The sequence below is a fragment of the Bubalus kerabau genome, chromosome 5 (genome assembly GCF_029407905.1).
Source record: "Bubalus kerabau isolate K-KA32 ecotype Philippines breed swamp buffalo chromosome 5, PCC_UOA_SB_1v2, whole genome shotgun sequence".
Lineage (NCBI taxonomy): Eukaryota > Metazoa > Chordata > Mammalia > Artiodactyla > Bovidae > Bubalus > Bubalus kerabau.
Window position 1 is genome coordinate 35,053,214 of NC_073628.1, and position 20,157 is coordinate 35,073,370.

General features: G+C 49.0%; 1 protein-coding gene across 1 annotated transcript in view; it reads right to left on the reverse strand.

Annotated features, from left to right (window-relative positions):
* TENM4 (teneurin transmembrane protein 4) overlaps positions 1–20,157 on the reverse strand; it is a 440,205-nt gene that overhangs the window by 52,539 nt on the left and 367,509 nt on the right. Inside the window, exons 17-21 of the mRNA XM_055581442.1 lie at positions 18,345–18,606; positions 15,515–15,782; positions 13,384–13,527; positions 10,866–11,115; positions 994–1,226 (exon numbers count right to left, since the gene is read on the reverse strand). Of these exons, the coding sequence (XP_055437417.1) occupies positions 994–1,226; positions 10,866–11,115; positions 13,384–13,527; positions 15,515–15,782; positions 18,345–18,606 (1,157 nt within the window). The remainder of the gene's footprint in view (positions 1–993; positions 1,227–10,865; positions 11,116–13,383; positions 13,528–15,514; positions 15,783–18,344; positions 18,607–20,157) is intronic.

Sequence of the window (20,157 nt, forward strand, 5' to 3'; positions counted from 1 at the left end):
TAAGAAAATATCGCTCATGACATTTTTATAGGCCATCATATGAAACATATTAATTTTGACTCTCAGCACGATTCTAGGAGGTAGACACAGAAGATATTATTACTCCTGTTTTATTGACAAGGACCCTGTGGCTTAGACACCATAGGTCATTGGCTCTAGGGCCTGCAGCATGGTGAACACGTGCCCGTGGATGTCTGCTGACAACGATGCCTTCTCCTCCAAAAAGCGTTCCCAGTCTCCTGGGCACAGGGGCATCCCTTGGCTCTGGACTCTCAATGCACAGTTCCCTCTTCTTGCACCGCAGGGAGCACTTCTCCCCCTCTCCCATCTCCGTGATTCACATTCAAGTCTTATTTTTCTGTGAAAATGAACTTATCTATGTATGCACAGTACACTGTATACTCAGCAAATACTTGCTGAATAAGTGAATGGAAAGTAAGTGTGGGTGTGAAGAGGTCCAGTTTTTTGAAGGACTAAAAACTGAAGCTTAAGAGTTAACCCATCCTATAGGACATGAACATGTGCAAAGATGATATACTACCACTTTTTTTTGTAATCAAACAATGACATGAAAGGCAGCATATATATCCAACAGGAGGGGACTGATAAATAACAAGATATCCATTTGGTGGAATACTATATAGCCATTAAAAGCAAATTCATAGAAGACTCTTTAGTGACATGGAGAAATATTTGTGATATATCACTTAGGAAAAAAGTAGGTTACTAGAACAACTTGTTTAATGTGACTTAATTTGGTTTGTTTCTGGTGAGCATTAGATACACACAAACACTTAGAAAAAAGGCTAGGGGGAAAGATAGGAAATATTAACTGGGAATATTTCTGGCAGGTGGAATTATGACAGCTTAAACTTTCCTCTGTAGAGTTCTTAGCATTTTCCAACTTTTTTGCAATGATAAACAGGTTCACCTTTTGGAAATGGAACTACCCCTATGAATGTTACTGAGAGAGTTTTGAAAACCAAGCCTTACCCCTGGGGTTGGTAAGTGTGGCTTCCGTGGCTTTTCCACCATCCCCACAGCGCGTGTCATCGAAGGGGAGGCACTGGTCACCTGTCCCCGCCACCACCTCAGAGTTCTTGACGAGGTCCTTCACCACCACCGTGGACTTGATCTTGAAGACCCGCCGGCTGGTAGTGTCCGAGAGGAAGACGGCCCCACTCATGGGGTCTGTGGTCAGGTAGTATTTGTGTGCTGGGCTGTGGCTGGAAAACAAGGACATGCCAGTTGGTGAGCACTTTCTTCTTTCCTGACAGGCAGCCAGAGATACAGAACTTGAGATTAAGACAAAAAGGGGACAATGTCCCTCTTTGGGGTGATGGTTCCCCAATTTTTCTGACCTCTGTGGTTGGCCTTTGCTTCTCACCCAACTATGAATGCAAGAGCTTCTTGTTGATGACTGTCATGCCCAGCCAACAGTGCGATGCCTGTGTTTTCTTTAAAAAGATCATCCATTGAGGCTGACCAGAGGTGGTCTGTAAATCCAGACCAGAGACACGAAAGGGTCTGACTTTAAAAAACACTTCAAAACTAAACAAAACAATACACAAGCTCTTTCCCCATGCAGCTTTTACAGCAGCTCTACCCCCTTCTTGGGACTGACTGCTAAGGTCCCAGCCAGACTGGACTGCACCCAGTGTCAACGGCGTCTTCTTTTGACACTCGTGTTACACTTATCAGGGGCCCCGTAGTCTCCTTCCTGCAGCCAGACCCAAATGAGCCACACCATTAGTCTGTGATTGGCAGCAACAGCCAAGGAAGAAGAAACAAACAGGGGAGCTGTGCTGGTGATGCCTCTGTTTCTGCAAAACAGCCACAAAGAGCAGGATGCGCTAACGGAGGAGAGTGAAGCTAGACAGGGACGGTACAGAGAGATGACGGCGATGAGGCCGCATCTCCAGGTACAGGGCAGGAAAAGTCGTGCAGGCTTTGGGTTCAGATCAGTCTGGGTTCCATGCCTAGCTCTGCCATTTTGTGGTTCTGAAACCTGGGCAACTGACCTGGTCTCCTGAGCCTCACGCTTTCTTCATCTGCTAAATGGGCCTGTGAACCTTGCTGGTATATTGGGAACATTATATCAAATGTTATATAAATTATATGAAAAATATTCAGCACAGTGCATGGCACACAGTGCTGTGCGTAGTCACTCAGCCGTGTCCGACTCTTTGTGACCCCATGGACTGTAGCCCGCCAGGCTCCTCTGTCCAAGGGGATTCTCCAGGCAAGAATACTGGAGTGGGTTGCCACGCTCTCCTCCAGGGGATCTTCCCAACCCAGGGATCGAACCCAGGTCTCCCGCATTGCAGGCAGATTCTTTACTGTCTGAGCCACCAGGGAAGCCCACAGTAGGCACTTGGTAATCATAATTATTAATTTAATTACTAGCCATTATGTCTGTTTTTGCCTTTGGAGAGGACTACAGAGTAGGTATCTCTTATTAAATGCCTGAATTTTGCTATCATGTAGTAATGATTTACAATTTCTTCCCAGTCTAGGCCATTCCCTCACCACTTGTCATCAGCCATCCTGACAACTTGTCCCTCAAACATGTCTTCACACCTCTTTGCATCTGCGGTTCCTGCTCTGGGGACCATCCTGTACCCTCCTGTTCTCAGCCTCAGTTTCAGTTCAGTTGCTCAGTCGTGTCCGACTCTTTGGGACCCCATGAATCACAGCACACCAGGCCTCCCTGTCCATCACCATCTCCCAGAGTTCACTCAGACTCACATCCATTGAGTCAGTGATGCCATCCAGCCATCTCATCCTCTGTCGTCCCCTTCTCCTCCTGCCCCCAATCCCTCCGAGCACCAGAGTCTTTTCCAATGAGTCGACTCTTCGCATGAAGTGGCCAAAGTACTAGAGTTTCAGCTCTAGCATCATTCCTTCCAAAGAAATCCCAGGGCTGATCTCCTTCAGAATGGACTGGTTGGATCTCCTTGCAGTCCAAGGGACTCTCAAGAGTCTTCTCCAACACCAGAGTTCAAAAGCATCAATTCTTCGGCGCTCAGCCTTCTTCACAGTCCAACTCACTATTCACTCTTCAGGTGTCAGCTCAAACGGCACCTTTTCTGTCAAACCTCCTCCAGCTTTTCTTCCCTATGCACTGAGATTCTTATCTTATATCTGGGTTACAGGACACTGAACATAATGCTCTGGCTATTTACTTATGTGTCTGTCTCCCAGAGTCTTCCCTGGGGGCTCAGGTATAGAATCAGCCTGAAACTCTTTGTGTTGAAGAGACTCCAGCATAACTGAGTGGATAACATGTTCACTTTCCACTGTCTCCCCAATCCTGTCCCCAATAATTACTTGATGGGAAGAGATGGGATTTTATTCTTTTCTGTGTTTCCAATGTTCAGCTTGATGCTTTTCTAGCCCACAGCAGGCATTAAGTGCATGAGATCTCCATTTTTAATTTACTTAAACAGTATTTTCAATCAAATTACTTAGCTTTCTTGTAACTTCTCTCTTAGGAGTGGTGGTAACAGGAGAGATGTCCTATTTAGCTAGACATGTCCCCTGTGACTTGCCCTATAACATGTGACAGATTTAATTTTCCAGATGACACTGATTCTGGCTAAATAAAATGCAGTGACCTTAGATCCTACTCTGCAATGCTGGGGCAGCCTTGAGCTTTCTGATTCTTGATGACAGCTGGAGGTCAGTTTTTCATTTCTTTTCGTATCATCCATGATAAACAGGTGCTATTCACCAAGGCAGAAACTGGGTCCTTGAGAAATATGGTGGGGTCCCTGTCCACTGAGAGTAGGCCCCCCATCCCAAGATTTTGGCTTACGTCTTTCTGCATCAACCCAGAGAAGTGCCACTTAGGTGACGTTTCTCAGATGGGCGAATTCCAGAAGAGGGTGGCATTTGGCAGACTGTCCAGTGGCCCCCTCTTTTGTGCCCCAGGACAAATTTGAGGTTGGGGTTTCGTCAGCTAACTGTAAGGGAAAGAGCACTAGTTCTGAACTGAGAGAATGTGGGTTCTAGTTTGGACAAGCCACCTAAATGTTTCAAGCAGTAGGTTCCTCAGCCTCAGGTGATGGCGTCCCTGCCCTGCTCTGCTCACAGGCTTATCATCAGGATCAAATGAAATGACCCAGCTCAACGGCCCTTTCCAGTTGGCAGAGCTCTTGGACAGTCTCCTGCTCACTTCTTCCTCGGGCCACCTGCACTGAGAGCGGCACCCCGACCTCTCCCAGGAGATGCGTCCTCAGTCCTGGGGGCAGAGCTGTGGATGCGCGGGCTGCTGGTATGGAAGCATCGGCTGCCACCTCCAGGCGCCATTTGTCCCAGACATGGTGCCAGCCTTTTATATGCACAACCTCCTTTTCATCACAAATGCCATAGAAGGCAGGTGCTTATTAAAACACAACTGCTTTAGAAACCTGAGATGAGAGATGTTTAGAAAGCTGAAATTTGAGCAGGGCCAGAAAGTGCTAGGTGGCAGGATGGTATTTATCTCTGATCTGCTGGATGGCAGAGTCTGTGTTCGCTCTACTTCCCTGTGCTGCTCCTCAGGGCCTAGAAAGCTCCTCTGCCTTTCTCGCCCAGGGCGCCTGCTCATCTCTTAGGACTTAGCTCCAACATCACCTCATCTGGAACACCTACCTCTCCTGGATTCTGGGGTCCCTGCTTTCCCCTCCTTCTTCTGTTGTGTCTCCACCAGACTCTCAGCACATTATACTTTCAGTACCTCCAGCACCTTAAGACCCTTTTCTGCTTGGCTGTCTGATTCCTCAAGGACATCTTGGACTCTTTAGGGGCAGGGCCAGGCTTCAAGTTCCTGGTGCTTAGCCCTGAGCTGGTACAGAGTCAGTGTTCCAGAAAGGCCTGCTGACTTTATGAATCGGTGAGTAAATGCCTATCGGCTTCTCTGGGATTGCAGACAGGAAACACCCACTGCTAAGGATCATAGGGTGATGGTTCTCAACACGGCTGCACATCAGATTCACCTGGAAAACTTTTCTGTTTTTTAAAAACCCTTACCCATCACATCTGAAGGGCCTGGGTATCTCTCCCTTGAAGATCACTTGGTTGCTCCTGAGGCCCAGCTGGCTTTGGAAACCATGCCTTTAGAGCAGAGCTTTTCAAACTTTGACATGCTCATGAATCATGTTAAAATGAAGATTTCAGCTTCGCAGTTCTAGATGTGGTCCGAGAGCCTGCGCTTCTAACGAGTTCTCAGAGGATGCTGATGTTGCTTATCTGTACTCGGAGGAGTGGGGCCTTCCTTAGAATACTTTGCAAACCATAGATGTGAGTGATGGGAGATGGCCTCCTGCTGAGACCCCAGGCCCGGTGCTGTGGACAGGGACCCTGTCTGATCCGGTTCTGATCCGCAGGATCCTGGGCAGGGCTGGGCACAGAGCGGGCTCACAGTTCCACTGCCGGAGTCTGCACAGGAGTTCCTAAAGACCTGCATTCTTTCCCACTTCCTTAAACACAACCCCGATGCCTCTGGAAATTATGCAAAATCTTAGGGACTATAAGGTATTAATCCAGAGGTAAATGAGCTGCAGAGGGCCTCACTCTCACCTCCATCTGGACAATGTGGGGAATTTCCTAGTTGGAGCTGTGAGCCCAGGAGTCTCTTGGCACCAAAGGCAACCTATTGCCTGTTCTGAGTGGGGATTTTCCCTCTCCTTCAGAATAAGACCTGCCTTGTGCAAAGGGGTGTCCTTTGACCACATCAGGTAGCAGCCTTGGCAGACCTTGATCCGCTGGTTCTTGGAACTAGTAGAAAGAGCTTGAGCACTGGAACCACACAGACAGGGGTTCCAATACCAGCTCCGTCACCCATGTGATAGGTGACCTTGGGCAAATGATTACTCTGAGCCTCAATTATTTGTCATCTGAGAAATAGGGATAATCATAGCTGCTTCAAGGACAAAACTGTATGAAGGATGTAAACCTTTGAGGATAGTGCCCGCTCCATTAAAAAATAAAAAAGTCCAATTAATGGCAGCTGGTCACCTTGAGAAACCTCCAGAACATTCATGTTACTGCACAGTGAAAAACACCAGTATGTCATACTTAATACTGTCTGTCTAACCTATTTTCTGAGGCAACCAAGGGCTCTCTTCGAGTTAACATAGCATGTGTAGCTGGGTTTGACGGAGATTTGAATTCAGATGTACTTCTGAACAAGACTTCAAACATTCCTCCATGACCCTAGAGGAGAGATCTGGGAGGAGGTGAGGACCCTTAGTCCCTCAAGGAAGGCAGGGAGGACGATGCCCAAGGGACTGGGGGTCTCTGGGCTGAGCATGCCCAGCGTGGTGGGCTGAATTAAGGTTGGAAAGGCAAAAGAGAGAGACACACACACAGGCTGAATCCTAGCCTGAGCCTCTAGGTCCTCAGAGCAGCGGGAACAGTAAATGCTAATGGACTAACAGGATAGAATGTTAGAATTTCTTTATTCCATTTCTGGCATTTACTGATGGGAACACTAAAGCTCTGAGGGAGGGAGGGATTTGCCAATATCCAGGTGCCAGTTAAAATCAGAGCTGGAGCCCAGGTCTTCTCCCTCCTGACTGTCCTTAGAAAACTGGAAGGCAGAAAGAAATTCCATTTTTCCCTTCTACTTTGGTTCACTTTCAAAATAGGTTTTAGCACCTGAGAAAACAATGAATTGAGAGAGGGCAGGAAGCCAGCTCTGAAATCATACCATGGGTACATCAAAAGATCACTAAACAGCACAAACAAGAGGTACCAAAATCAAGACTCTCAATTTACAGATGATGCCATTGGAAACCAGAAAAGCTGTGTGACCAGCCCAAGGCCACATGAATGCGCAGCAAAGCTGGACGAGCACCCTGGCTTCTGACTCTTGCCAGCTAGGTCCCCCCGTCTCCTAGCTGTGACCCAGGCAGTCACCACCACTGACTGGAGGTTTTAATGGGAAGTGCTAGGTTTTTCATCCAAGATCTTCATATGAAAGGTACTGTGTTTACTAAAAAACTGAAGTTGAGGGCACAGGTCAGTTCATAGTTCAGTAACATCCGTACTAAGCTCTTTGGATATCTCTCTTCTATTTCAGTGTCAGGAAAAATACTGCTCCTCTGAGAAGGGGGCATATTTTCCCATTTCTGGTAATGTAAACCCTGAAAACAATTATGCTTCTCTGTTTAATCTCACTGCTAGGAAGCTCAGAGTCTGATCTGATGTGTAATCACATGTATGTGTTTTCTCCTTTTTTCTTTTGTTCCCAAATTCTATTTAATTTACTTTAATACATGTGTCTTTGGTTGCAAGAACACTGAATTCCTTTTCAGGATAGACAACGACATAATCATCATCATCTAATTGTTATGATGATGATGATAATAATAGTAATAATAGCAATAATAAAAATAATAACTCATTAGAGCGCCTGGCACAATGCTAGATACTTTATAAATATCCTCTGTATCCCTTATAGCAGAGATTTTATTATCTTCAAATTAGAAACTAATGCTCAGATAGATTTAAACAGTTTTCCAAGGCCACACAATTGAGAGCTTCAGTTTCCTCATCTGTAAATTGGATGTATCATGAAGAACTACTTCAAAGGCGGTCTGGGGTGCATTGCTATAATCTATGTAAACCGCTTAACCTGCTTTCTACTACACATTAAGTGCCCTCTATATACTACTATTATTATCTTAAAAGAATATATATGATTGCCATGTTATTACTATAATTATACAGACATGGACATAATTGCTGTTGGATTGGGATCTGTCTGACTCTCTACTGAACTTATCTCCAGTAAGTGCCCACCCTCGTGCCAGTCTGATCTGCGCCCACACGGGTAACTGAGAGCTGCGTGGGTAGCAGTGCAAGCCACCCCCATGTGCCATGGCTGCTGTCTGGCCACCCAGACGTGTGGGAGGCTGGGGGACTCTGAGGTGACCGTCCCCTAGGAGTAGGATGAGCACCACAGCCCGGGTACATCAGTGTGTCTGACGAGGGCCACTCCTGCTTGCTGGAGGGGCACTGGGAGCCTACATAACAGATCTATTCTGTGACAAAGTTCCTGTTTGGGGGCTTCTCCCTGTGGGTGGCGTGTATGGCCTGAACATCCTCCCCTATTCTGTCCTTGCTGGCAGACCTCCTGGAGCGGTCCCTTGGTGTCCCAGACTCCAAACCCAAGGCACCTGGAATGCCCAGAGATGGATGAATCTGAAGCCTGTCTTCTGCCAGGATCTCTGCCTGATTGAGTCCTTCTCACGGCCTTCCCACTGTGATCTTCCAAGTCACTCAACACAGTGGGGATAATCTCCTCCTTCATTCTCAGGATAATCAGACTAGGGTGTGCAAATTACTCTGCCAAGGTTAAAATTTCCCCCTATTACTCAGCCTGTCATGTCCACAAACTACCAAAATAAATGCTGCGCTGTGCCAGAGATGAAAGGAGCTCAGGTTCTCCCTACCCGTCTTCACCATTATTAATGACTTTCTTTCACTGTAGCCGATGTACCCCCAATCAGATCCAATCACAGAGGAGTCATTTGCCACGGAGTGATCTGAAATTGACACGTGCAGCTTACCATACAGCATGCAACAAGGCAGGGAGAGACAGGAAATTCTCCACTGGTTGGCTTACCTATGTCTGAAATCTTTATTTCTGACAGAAGACAGGAGAGCAGGGAATAGAAGAAAGAATGAAGTGTTAGCAACAGGGTTAGAAGCATTATTAGCAGCCTGAAAACTTGACAGCAATGGTTCTGTACAATACTGTAATAAATAAAGACTTCGCAGCTCTGATACTGATATATTTCATATTGGATATCACTTGTCAGTGAGCTCACTTATAAGCAGCTATGCATCACGGAAGCGGCATGGTCTCACCTGCACCAACACCGCTGACTCTAGCAGAAGAGGATGTGGCTGACCTGGGTGGCTGCCTGCACCAGGGCTAAGCCAGAGGCTGGCATGGTCGGTTCCTCCCCTGCCCAGAGAGGCGCTCTCAGAGACATGCTCACTGCTGTGTCTCTGTGTGCACGCTGCCCTACCGAGAGTGACCCAGACCTGTGTGGCCCACCACGATCGTCCTCCTAATAGAACAGAGAACTGGAGCTACATTCTGCTTACAGGGGAGAAGGTGACACAGAGAAACAGTCCTGGGAAAGAGGACTGGAAGGAAATATACTGAGATGATAACCTATCAATAAATTATTTTTTCCCCCAATGTAATTTCCTCCCGCCTTCCTTACATACTATCTTCCATGATCTCTCTACAACTATGGCAGGGAGACAGGGAAAGTGGGGTCTCTAATTTAAAAGATGTGAAAATGGAAGTCCAGAGAGGGTAAGTGGTCCAGTTTTAGTTTCTCGGCCAAGGTGGGCTGACCCCGAGCCTATGACTCTCTCTCCATTAAGGCACAGGAAAGAGAAAGACAATATGAGCAGTTAGTCGACTAAAGCAAATACACTCAAGGGTTCCCGTTTCCCTGGCAGGTATCTATGCTGGTCAAACTCATAAAAGAGAGAAAAAAAAATGGGCAGAGACTCTCCTGTCAATGGCCTGGTTCTTGTTCTGCCTGATGTCTGATTTCCTATGAGTCCACAGAATGTGAGCTTCTGCTTTTTTTTCATGGCCAAAGACCCTCCCCTTCCTTTGTCCCGCTGTGGGTGGGTGGGTGAACACAGTGCCCTCATCTGCAGGGCGGTGATGGCTGTGGCTAGCCGGCCGGCCTGCCCCGCCTCTCCCCTGTGCCCTGCAGAGAGGGGTTCTCAGCGGGCACTCACCTCCGGGATAGTAAGCATGGCGCTCAGCCAAGGTGGCCCCCACTGGGCCCCGTGATGATGCTTTGGTGAGGCAGAGCTGTGTGGTGGCCTTCTGGGTTTGGGTCTGCCAAGCTGGACCCTGGGCAGGTTCCTTAAATTCCCTGAGTCTCCTTTATCTTATTTGTCAAGGGCAACAGTAATAATTAATAGTAAATAATAGCAAATAATAATAGCAAAATAATCTTGCAGAGCGGTCATTTTAACACCAATTAGAAGAGACCTTGCAAGAGAGAGTTTCCTTTTCCCCTGGTTACTTCCCAGCTCAAGGGCCCATCCTGCTCACATGGACTCCAGCCCAGGAGACGGGTAGAGTCCACTCTCTAAAACGGTCATGAGAAACCTGGTACAGTTTCTCCTGAAAGGGAGGGTAGGGCTCCCCCATCTCTAACCAACCACAGCTCCCCTGGAATCCTGGAACCCACCCTGTGACAGGGCTCTGCTTCTGAAGTATCTGGTTTGAGGGGGTGTGGAGATGTCTAACACACCAGGCCCCTCCCCGTGCAGGGACAGTGCCTGTGCTCCATCCCTCATGGTCAGGATGGGGACAGGGAAAGGTGACAGCTGGCTCTGTCGCATATATACACCCGATGAGCAGCCCATGGGCCTTCTCTCAGCACCGGGCAGCTGCAGAGAACCGCCCCTAAGTCCCGATGCCAGTTAAGTAACAGGACCAGGCTTGGTAACATCGGCACTGGGGCCTAGTTCGTGATACCATCCCTTGTCCTTATAAAAAGACTCATGTGATGCATTTCACTGGGTTTGGTGCCAGGAAGCAGGAAAAAGATTGAAGGGCTTCCAAGGAGTCTAACTCAGTGGCTGGCCACCTTCTCCATCATCTGGATGGCATGGGTGTCTCCCCGTCCCCAGTGTGGTTTGTCTGTATCTCCGTGCCCCGTGGAGAGCGGCGTTGGCTGCCTCAGAGCCTCCAGCTCACAGGTCAGCCTCTAGGAAGTGACCGGGGAGGCTCTGTTCTGTCCCGTTCTCGGGCCAGTGGGTCCTGCCAGGTGGGCCCGTAGGGTGACGAAGGGACATGCTAGGAACCGTGGGGGAGCCCTCACCGAACATACCTCAGCTCCAGGATGTTGGTGACGTTCCCGGAGGGGAAGATCCTTCGGATGTAGTTGAAATCGCCCACGTAGAGGCTGCCGTCAGCACCGCACGTGAGGGCCACGGGGGCCAGGAGCTTGTTGCCGTCAGCAAGGCCGTTGCAGCTGGGACAGGAAATGCTCCTGCGGCGCCCATTGCCCATGATGCTCCCGATGACAGGCGGCTGCTGAGACACAAACTGGTTCTCCCCGTTTCCCTTGTGCAGGATGCCTGGGACGAGGGCAGAGGAGCAGAGTCACTGATGGGGCTGGGGGTGGCTCTCCCTGCAGCTGCAGCGTTGTCCTGGTTTTGCAAGGGATGCCAGATCCCTGCCTACTGCTTCCAGACCCAGCTCCCAAGGCTGCCTTACCCCACAAGGAAACCCAGGCCGTCCTGGACAGGACACGTTGCTCTGCTGATAGAATTCCCATGACAAGGCTGTAAGACGGGTGCTGTTACCCTCCCGGTATTGACAGGGGACCCCGACATCACGTATTGACGTACTGACATCACACAGATGACAGGAGAAGCACTTCTGAGTCCCGGCTCTGAACCATTCAGCTTCACTGCCTCTCAAATAAACAGGACGCACTGCGTGGGCCAAGTTTGTGTCTCCATCACAGCACAGAACTTTTTTAAAGTGTGCAACAGCTTTCTGTCTTAAAAAACCCGAAGTTACATACCTTATTTTAAAAAATAGTTTATTACTAAAAAGGTAAGCATCATTGTATGCTTCAGCAAGTAGTGATTTTTTTTGTAGGTGGAGGCTCTTGCCTCGGTGTTAATGGCACAGCACAGAATTCTTTATTGCACTTATCTGTCCTCTCTTTACCATTTCAGGTGTGGAGACAATGTCTTTCCCCCTCTGTATCTCAGTGCCTAGCACAGAACCTGACATAGAGGAGATACCGAGAGATGTTCATAGAAATGCATGAGGGAGACTCAGTCTAAACTAGCCCTGGACTTCATTCACCTCAGATTTCTGTTTGCAGTTATTTTGGCTTTTCTGACACTCATGACCAAACCGAGTCCTAACTACGACTCACGGGTCAGTTTCTAGACGCCTCGCTCTACCCCATGGAATCTATTTATCTGTTCCTGTGACAGCACCACATACTATGGTTTTCCTACGATAGCTTAACATCTGGCAAGTGCCTCTTTTTTGTTCTTATTTTAAAGAGTGCCACAGCTATTTATAAATCTTTATTTGATTACAGACTTCAGAATTAGTTTGTCAATCTCTGCAACTTCACTTTCACTTTTCACTTTCATGCATTGGAGGAGGAAATGGCAACCCACTCCAGTATTCTTGCCTGGAGAATCCCAGGGACGGGGGAGCCTGGTGGGCTGCTGTCTACGGGGTCGCACAGAGTCAGACACGACTGAAGCGACTTAGCAGCAGCAGTCCCCCAAATGCAGCGGCTTTGATGGGCATTCTTGCATCTACAGATTAGGTAGGAGAGATCTGACATCATCACCATATTTACTTGTCCAATCTTGAAACACAGTCCCAGGGAGCTGTCTAACATACAGATCTGGGATTTCCCTGGTGGACCAGCAGTTAAGTGTCCGTCTGCCAGTGCAGGGGACACAGGGTTCAGTCCTTGGTCTAGGAGGATGCCACATGCTGCGAGGCAACTAAGTCCATGTTCCAAAACTACTGAGCCCATGAGCCTAGAGCCTGCACTCTGCAACAAAAGAAGCCACCGTAATGAGAAGCCCGCGCATGGTAGCAAAGAGTAGCCCCAGCTCGTCAGCCTGCAGGCAGCAACTCAGACCTACTGCAACCAAAAGGAAATAAATAAATAAATAACCTTTAAAATACAGATGTGACAGTGTCACTCCATGCTGTAAACCCTTCAGAGGCTTGAGATTTGCCTCTGGGTGGAGTCGAAAGTCCTAATCTTCCTACCTGGGACTCCAGCTGCTCAGGCCCCCCACTCCGGCTTTTGCTACTCCCTTCATTTCACCCTTTGCTCAAAGCACAATGATCCTTTCTCTCCAATCACTCCTCTTTCAGGTTTCAGTGCTTTGGCACGGACTGTGATCTCTGCCCAGAATGTTCTTCCTGCTTAATATACACGGCTAATGCTGTAGACCCCTGGAGACTCAGTTTGGAAGTTCTCTCCAAAGAGACAACCTGCTGAACCAAGAAGCTGAGTCAGGGGCTTCTCTTCTGCACCCTGACAGTGTTCCCAGCTTCCCCCTGTGATGGCACCATCCATGGCATGCTGTGAAAATTGCCTGAGAAGTGTTTGTCTTGCCCAGAGTGTAAGCCCTTGAAGCCCCTCACTTCTGTATCCTCGATGCCCAGCAGTGATGAGCACAGAGCAGGTTGCCAAGGAATATTTGTATTAACCCTTCTGACCAGTGGATCACACATGAGCCTGCGGAATTTGAAGTGTGTGTGTATGTGTGTTTTTGCCTCACAGGGAACAATGAACATGAGACAAGACTCACACCATGGCCTGGCTCCTGGAATTCTACTAATCCACTCACCACTTTGGATGTTGAGGGCATGGTGCTTGTCCAGGCTCCATCCTCCTAGCTTGGAAGCATCAATTTCATAGCCCTGAAGCACTGCTGTTCTTTTCTCCCACAGGATCAGATCTGGGCAGGATTCATACTCATAACCCACGGAAACTGTAGGGAAAAAAAGGCACAAAATGCACACGTGAGCAAAGCCTCTTCTTTGGCTTTAGATCTGCATGCAAGGCCCCTGCTTGTCTTTGGTTTGAAAAGAAAGAAGGATCAGATTCATAAGTGGCAACGAGATCTATATGCAACACTAACCCAGGGAGGCTGAGCCTGAACATCCTTTTTTGGGGAGTGATGGTATATCTTTGTGAAGTGAAAGTGTTAGTCGCTCAATCACGCCTGACTCTTCTCGACCCCATGGACTCTAGCCCGCCAGGGTCCTCTGTCTGAGGAATTCTCCAGACAATATCGGAGTGGGTAGCCATTCCCTCGTCCAGGGGATCTTCCCGACCCAGGGAACGAACCCATGTCTCCTGCATTGCAGGCAGACTCTATCATCTGAGCCACAGGGTAAGACCTTGGTACATCATTAGGAAATGTTAAACAAATGTTCTAAATACTTTAAGGACCCATGTCAACTGATTCCAGGGAAATGGTCTTTAGTATGGAAAGTACTTTAGGTACTAAAGTCTTCACGCAGTGTTATTCATAATAGTGGAAAGTTGGAAGTAATCTAAAGGTTGGAAGGGGATGAGAGGTTGAACAAACCAAGTGCATGCACTCGAGGGATATGCAGCCACCGGAAGTTGTGGTTATGAAGATCACGGGTGACATGGAAGGTGCTTAAGGGGTAATGCTGAGTTAAAAGACTGGTTATATATGGTACTAAATCTATGTTAAAAAAAAAAACTATACATGAAAAAAGAAAATAAATTTTAATGTTAAGAAGTAGTTTTATTTGGTTATAGGACTATGGATAACTTTATTTCTATTTTTTGGCCCATTTATCACATTTTTATTGATGAACATGGAAATACTTGAACAAATAAAAAAAAAAATCCAAAATCACTGATAATGAATACATGGAAAAGGAGCTCCTTCAGGGTACTCTGAAAGCTGGAAGTTGCTTTGAGGTCTCAAAACTTGAAAATCTCTGGTTTCACTTCTGTTTCATGGATCCAGGCCTCCTTAGGGGATCACTGGAGGGCAGGCTAATCATGGAGGACTCCCCAAGCCTGGGTTTGGGAAAAGCCCTGTGACCGCCGTATGGGAAGGGACTGGCAGAGACAGGAATGCTGTTTCTTCCAAGTATCTTTCTGGGCAGACACTGCTTTCCAGGGGGCAATACCCTGCCACATGCTCAAGACGGGAATTAACACCTGGGCAGCTCTTTAGAGCTTCCTTTAGGTGCCAGGAGAGACTGCTGGCTCCCCATGGCAGGACAGAATGTGCTGGAACGTGCTCCTGTGGTCTCCTCCCTGTGACCTTGAGCCCCACAAAGAGCCACTCTCTGCTTTTTCATGGTCGCCAGTCATCTCAGGAAGGCAAGCCTCAGCCCCAGTGCAGAGAGGCCTTGATGGGCTGGAGAGCACTCAGCGCTCTCATATCACCTGAAAGAGGTGGCAAGGCTTCATTGCTTCTGAAGAGACCACAGAAGCAGCTTGGTTTCCAGAAGGGACTGTGAACAGCGAGGGGCGGCATCTTGGCTCCCAGCGTGCCCAGTGGAGAGGGGGCAGAATGCAAAACTGCAGGGGAGCTCTGGGGAAAATCTGGCCCAGCTCCTTCTCTGTGCGGCCCTGGGAGGTCCCCTCACCTCTCTGGGCCTCAGCTTCCTCGTGCAGAATATGAGGATGCTTTCTGACTCACAGGGCGGCTGTGAGGATTAACTGAGATATCAGCGTACAGAGAGTTCACCCTCCGGAGCAGATTCTCAACAGGCCCTCTTCTTGCCTGCCTGCCTTGCTTCCTCTCCCTTCCTCTCCTTTCTTTTTACGTTACTTCTTCTCTGTCTCCTCACTCTGCCTTTGCTGAATCTAGAAAGGGAATGAAACTGGAGCAAGGATCAAACAAGGGAAGGGGCCCAAGAGCCCTGTTTCCCAAAACCTTCCTGTCTCCTGAGGACGGCACTGGGCCCTGAGGTGGGGAGGCTTACCGAAGGCTTCTGAGAGCCCGAACACCTTCTGGTTGTAGACGTCCGTCTTGTCCCAGATGAAGTAATAGGACAGGTCTGGGGCGGCAGCAAACCACTTCCTGAAGAGGCGGCCCTCAACCGCCACCATGAGGTGGACCTTCATGAGGTTGAAGGGGATGGTGGGGTGGGTGAGGCTGATCCTCAGGACAGATTTGTAGCCGGGGGTCCGGCTGCTCAGGTAGCTCAGCCTCATCTTGCAGCCGGAGATGGCGATTTCCTCCTGCAAAGCCTGGAGAGACAGATCACAGTGGGTGACGGTCACGAAATCACTGGCAGAAGGGAGGCGGCCACAGCCTCACAGACTCTGGGTGTTGGAGGGGCAGGGGAGGAAGCAGAGAAGGAAGAGGGGGAAGGGGAAGGAGGAGAAAACGGACTGCAAAAAGGAGCGGAAGGAGGAGGAGGGAGTGGGGGAGGAAGACAAGAGCCAGAGGCCTGGTGTCCGGGGCGTACTCTCAAGTGGCACATCCCTGCCTCGTTGAGCCTCTGGCTCTTCATCCTTTCAACAGGGATGATGATGTTCAACTCACTGCATTAGTGAGAGGATAAGATAACACGTGTAAAAAATACTTAACGCCATCTCTCATTCACCTGCTGTGCCATTCCAGAAGACCCACGGAACCTCGGCATTGTAGCTTCCTCACTGGGTTAGCTTGCAGACCAGGGAAGGTCATGTATATAAACAGCCCAGCACATAACGAATACCCAGTAAATGTTTCTAGGCGGGATGATGGTACTCTGGCTGTTGTGGCTGCTGCTGCTGCTGCTGGAAGCAGGGCCATTGTGAAGACAGACCCTGCCCTGGGATCAGTGTGGAGAGCTGTCTCAACTAGAAGAACTGCTACTCTCTCAAAACCTTCCTAAGGTAAGATCTGTTACAAGTGACTTTCCTCTTCAGGAGGGTAAACAGAGGCTACGAGATGTTGATGGAGCCATTAGGCAGGGCTGGAAGTACAGGCTGCCAGGGACCGGGAGCAAATGGCCCCCAGGTGACCAGCAGAAAGAGGGCAGACGGGCTGCTCGGAGCCTGCGTGCTCCAAGGCTGTGCCGGAGGAGCAGCCTGGTGGGGAAGGCAGTGCTTCATCTGCTGGTGCAAAGGGCTTGGCTCCAAGGCAGGACGCTGAAATGAAATGCCAAGACGCCGAGGCACGTGGCTGAAGGGGAGAACTTTTATCGGCTTGATGCTCTGGGCTCTGTTTCAAGAAGGGGACGTCAAATCAATTGAGGCTAACATATCCATTAAAAAGACAGTGATTATTTTACTCTCGTGTTCACGGGGGAACTGGGCCTTCACAAAGGAAGGCCTCTTCCTTTCTGTCCATGTCATAGACGGGAATGAATTCTCACTGGTGCTCCGTTCTCCTGAACACATGATGTTTCCGGGATGGGGCCTGTATGACAGCAATCTTCCCCAGCTTCAGCTCATAAGTTTTGGGCAAAGCAGGGCTCGAGTGCCATCCTGATGTGCTCATACATATTTATTAATACTTTCCTTAACACACCCTTTAAAATGCACATCTCCCTGTACTTGCAAAGGCTAGCCAATGACAGGACTGGGGAAACCAGATATCATGTATTTCATGATATCTGATAATAAGCAAGGTTTGTGACCCAGCCAGGCTTGTAGACATTCAGCCCAGGGAGCACTGTAAAGAGGAGGGGGACCCTTCACCTCATTTGTTCCAAAGTCCCTGCTCCTGGGAAGCTGTCTTGCTGGAGCCAAACCAGGGCTGAGTAACAAACCACCCCTCTCCAGCAAGCTCCAACTCCACCGACAACCATGTCCTAAGAAAGGTCAACCTGGTGGTGGAGACGGGTGCTGAATCTCTGAAAAGGAGTGAGGTTTCAACCTGAGGGTGCAAGGAGAATTCCCAAATGGCTGCATTTCCTTCCTTTGGGCTGGGTCTGAAGCCACTCACCAGGGCACAGCAGAGAAGTGTGCCTGCTTAGCCAGGCAAGAAATACACACACGAACATGTCTAAACTCCCCACTGCCCCGACACTGGAGATCACTAAGGTGCCGGTCGCCAGAGCTCTGGTTAGGCTGGTGGGACGGCTGGGGCCTCTCCCCCAGCTTTCGCACTGTCATCCCTCGTCCTCCCCAGCCTTCCTTTCGGCCACGAGAAATGGGGCCTGGATGGCCAAAGAAATTCAACTCCACACAGCTATGTGAGGCAAAGAATCTATCTTGATTTCTATCAGATTAAAATGCATTTTTCCAAATTACTTCCTTTTAATGATAATGGAGTGCAGCACTCACGTGCATGGATTTGAGCCACAGCACTCATAAACTGGCCTGAAGGCGGAGCGTGTCAAATAATCTTCATAATAATACTGGTTAAAATCTGTCGAGCACTTAGTAGGTGCCAGATACTGTGTGAGGCGTCTCATACACGTTTTCTCATTTAATCTTCAGTGTGATGCGAACATTTGGGACCTCCTGTCTCACTCCTCTTGGTGGAAATTATCATCGCTATTTTTTACAGAAATAATGAGAGAGGGGAGACACTGGAAGTTGGGGAAAGGGGACGTAGAATGAAGTGGATGGCAGAGTGGAGAGGGCATGGGGGTTTATTATATGTTGGAGGATGCCAGGCACTTTAAAGGGCTCACGTGTATTAAATGAGTAAGGGGGTGGTCGTCATAGCCTGACACCACCCCGCTGTGGGGTCTTGGCCATCAGGTTCCGGGTGGTGGGCTGATGGCTCTCTCTGTCCCCTGTCTCTGAGATCCTCCCCCACCCCCTAAATGAAACAAAAGCATGGAGAAATGCAACTCAGAAACCCGGGTGTACCTGGATTTCCGGGACAATGGGACCCTTCTCTGCACAGGAGCTGGCGAAGGATGTCAGCGGGGAAGGAGACACGACAGGGTTGGGGCGGGCGAAGCTGCTCAGGTCACAGCTGGGGATTTCATTCTCCTCGTGCCGCATGACGATGGTTTCCATGACAAAGAAGCGATCCCAAGGCAGCCACAGGGTGTGCTCCTGTGCGATGAAGGGGGCCCGCTCGAACCGCAGGATGATGGAGACGCCGCCGTTGGTGACCAGATCAAAGCTGTTCGGGAGGGGAGGGTGCGAAGGAGAGGAGCGGCAGCCAGAGGAGGAGAGAGGCAGAGAAAGGAGGAAAAATTGCACCAAAGGGTCTCAGCACTTGCAAAGGTAGACCCTAACACCTCAAAGACCTGACCGCAGTCACGCACAATGACCCAGATCCCGGGAGGCATTATTGTTTTGAAAGTGATTCACCACAGAGAATTTGCCAAGACCAAATAATAACCTACTATGGAGAACCATTTTCCAGGACACAGGACCGCTGATGAGCCTCTGCTGTGGTGCTTCTGGTACTTAGGGCCTCTTAGAGCTGAAGCTCAGTGAAAATTTATCAGATAAAGCAGAGCAAACCCTGCCCTGGCGTTAGGAACCCTAAGCTTAGTCCTGGCTCTGCCATGGGCTACTGTGTGATCTTGGGTAAGTCACTTAGCCTCTCTGATTCTCAACTGTCTCATCTGTAAAAGGCAAAGGTTCCAATAAATTCTTCTTAAGTCATTAAGATTCTATGACTCCTCTGTAATTTTAGGGCTTCCATGGTGGCTCAGTGGTAAAGAATCCGCCTGCCAATGCAGGAGACCCAGGTTCGATCCCTGGGTCAGGAAGACCCTTTGGAGGAGATAATGGCAACTCACCCCAGTAGTCATGCCTGGGAAATCCCATGGATGGAGGAGCCTGGCAGGCTATAGGTCCATGGGATCACAAAAAGAGTTGGACGTGACTGAGCAACTAAACAACAATAACAACAATAGTAACTTTAACTCTGATTATGATACTCAATCAGGCTTCTGGAGTTACAAAACAGTGAAATTTAGAGAAGGGTGCGGTTAGAATCACCGTAACTTAGGTGAAAGGGGAACCAGAAGACGGGGTCCAGAACTCTGAGATGAGATGAGATCTCTGCAGCAGTATCGCTGAGAGGTGGCCACCCAGCCCTTGTTCATCGCCCCTTGGGGATGGCCGGGCACTTGTTGGCAGCTCTGCTTTTGGCTGAAGCATCTTAATTCCCATCACCTGCAGACAGACCTGGCAGGGTACTTGCCCGTTCAAGCCTTGGCATGGAGCTTTTTTTTTTTTTTTTCCTAAATCCCAGGAAACAAAGTTCCCATTTGTACCCCATGTTTCTGACACTGCCTCATACAGTGTCTGAGCTGGGGGCTCTGCAGCTTTGTGGCCAGAGACCAGGCGAGTTCACGTTATAGAAGATGGCAAAGGAGGCCCAGCAGCAAGCCCGGATACGTCTCTAGCTCTTCAGGCAGCATCTGCTTTGTCAAGTAGAGTGTGTGGCTGCTTCTTAAGACCTCACGTTCAATGTGCAACAAGATTAATTCAGACCCACCCCTATCAAAACAGAAAGTTCAAAATCAAGTAACAGCTGACTCATTGGAAGCGAACTTCACTGCCATCTGACCTAGTCCTCTCTCTGAATCTGATGCTGTACTTCATTCTACAGAATCACCTCCAAGGAGCCATATTTCCAGTGATGAGATGCTCTGCCCCAAGGAGGACTGCCTCATCTCTGGTTAGTTCTGGCTGTTAGTAGACTTTTCGGGGGGCG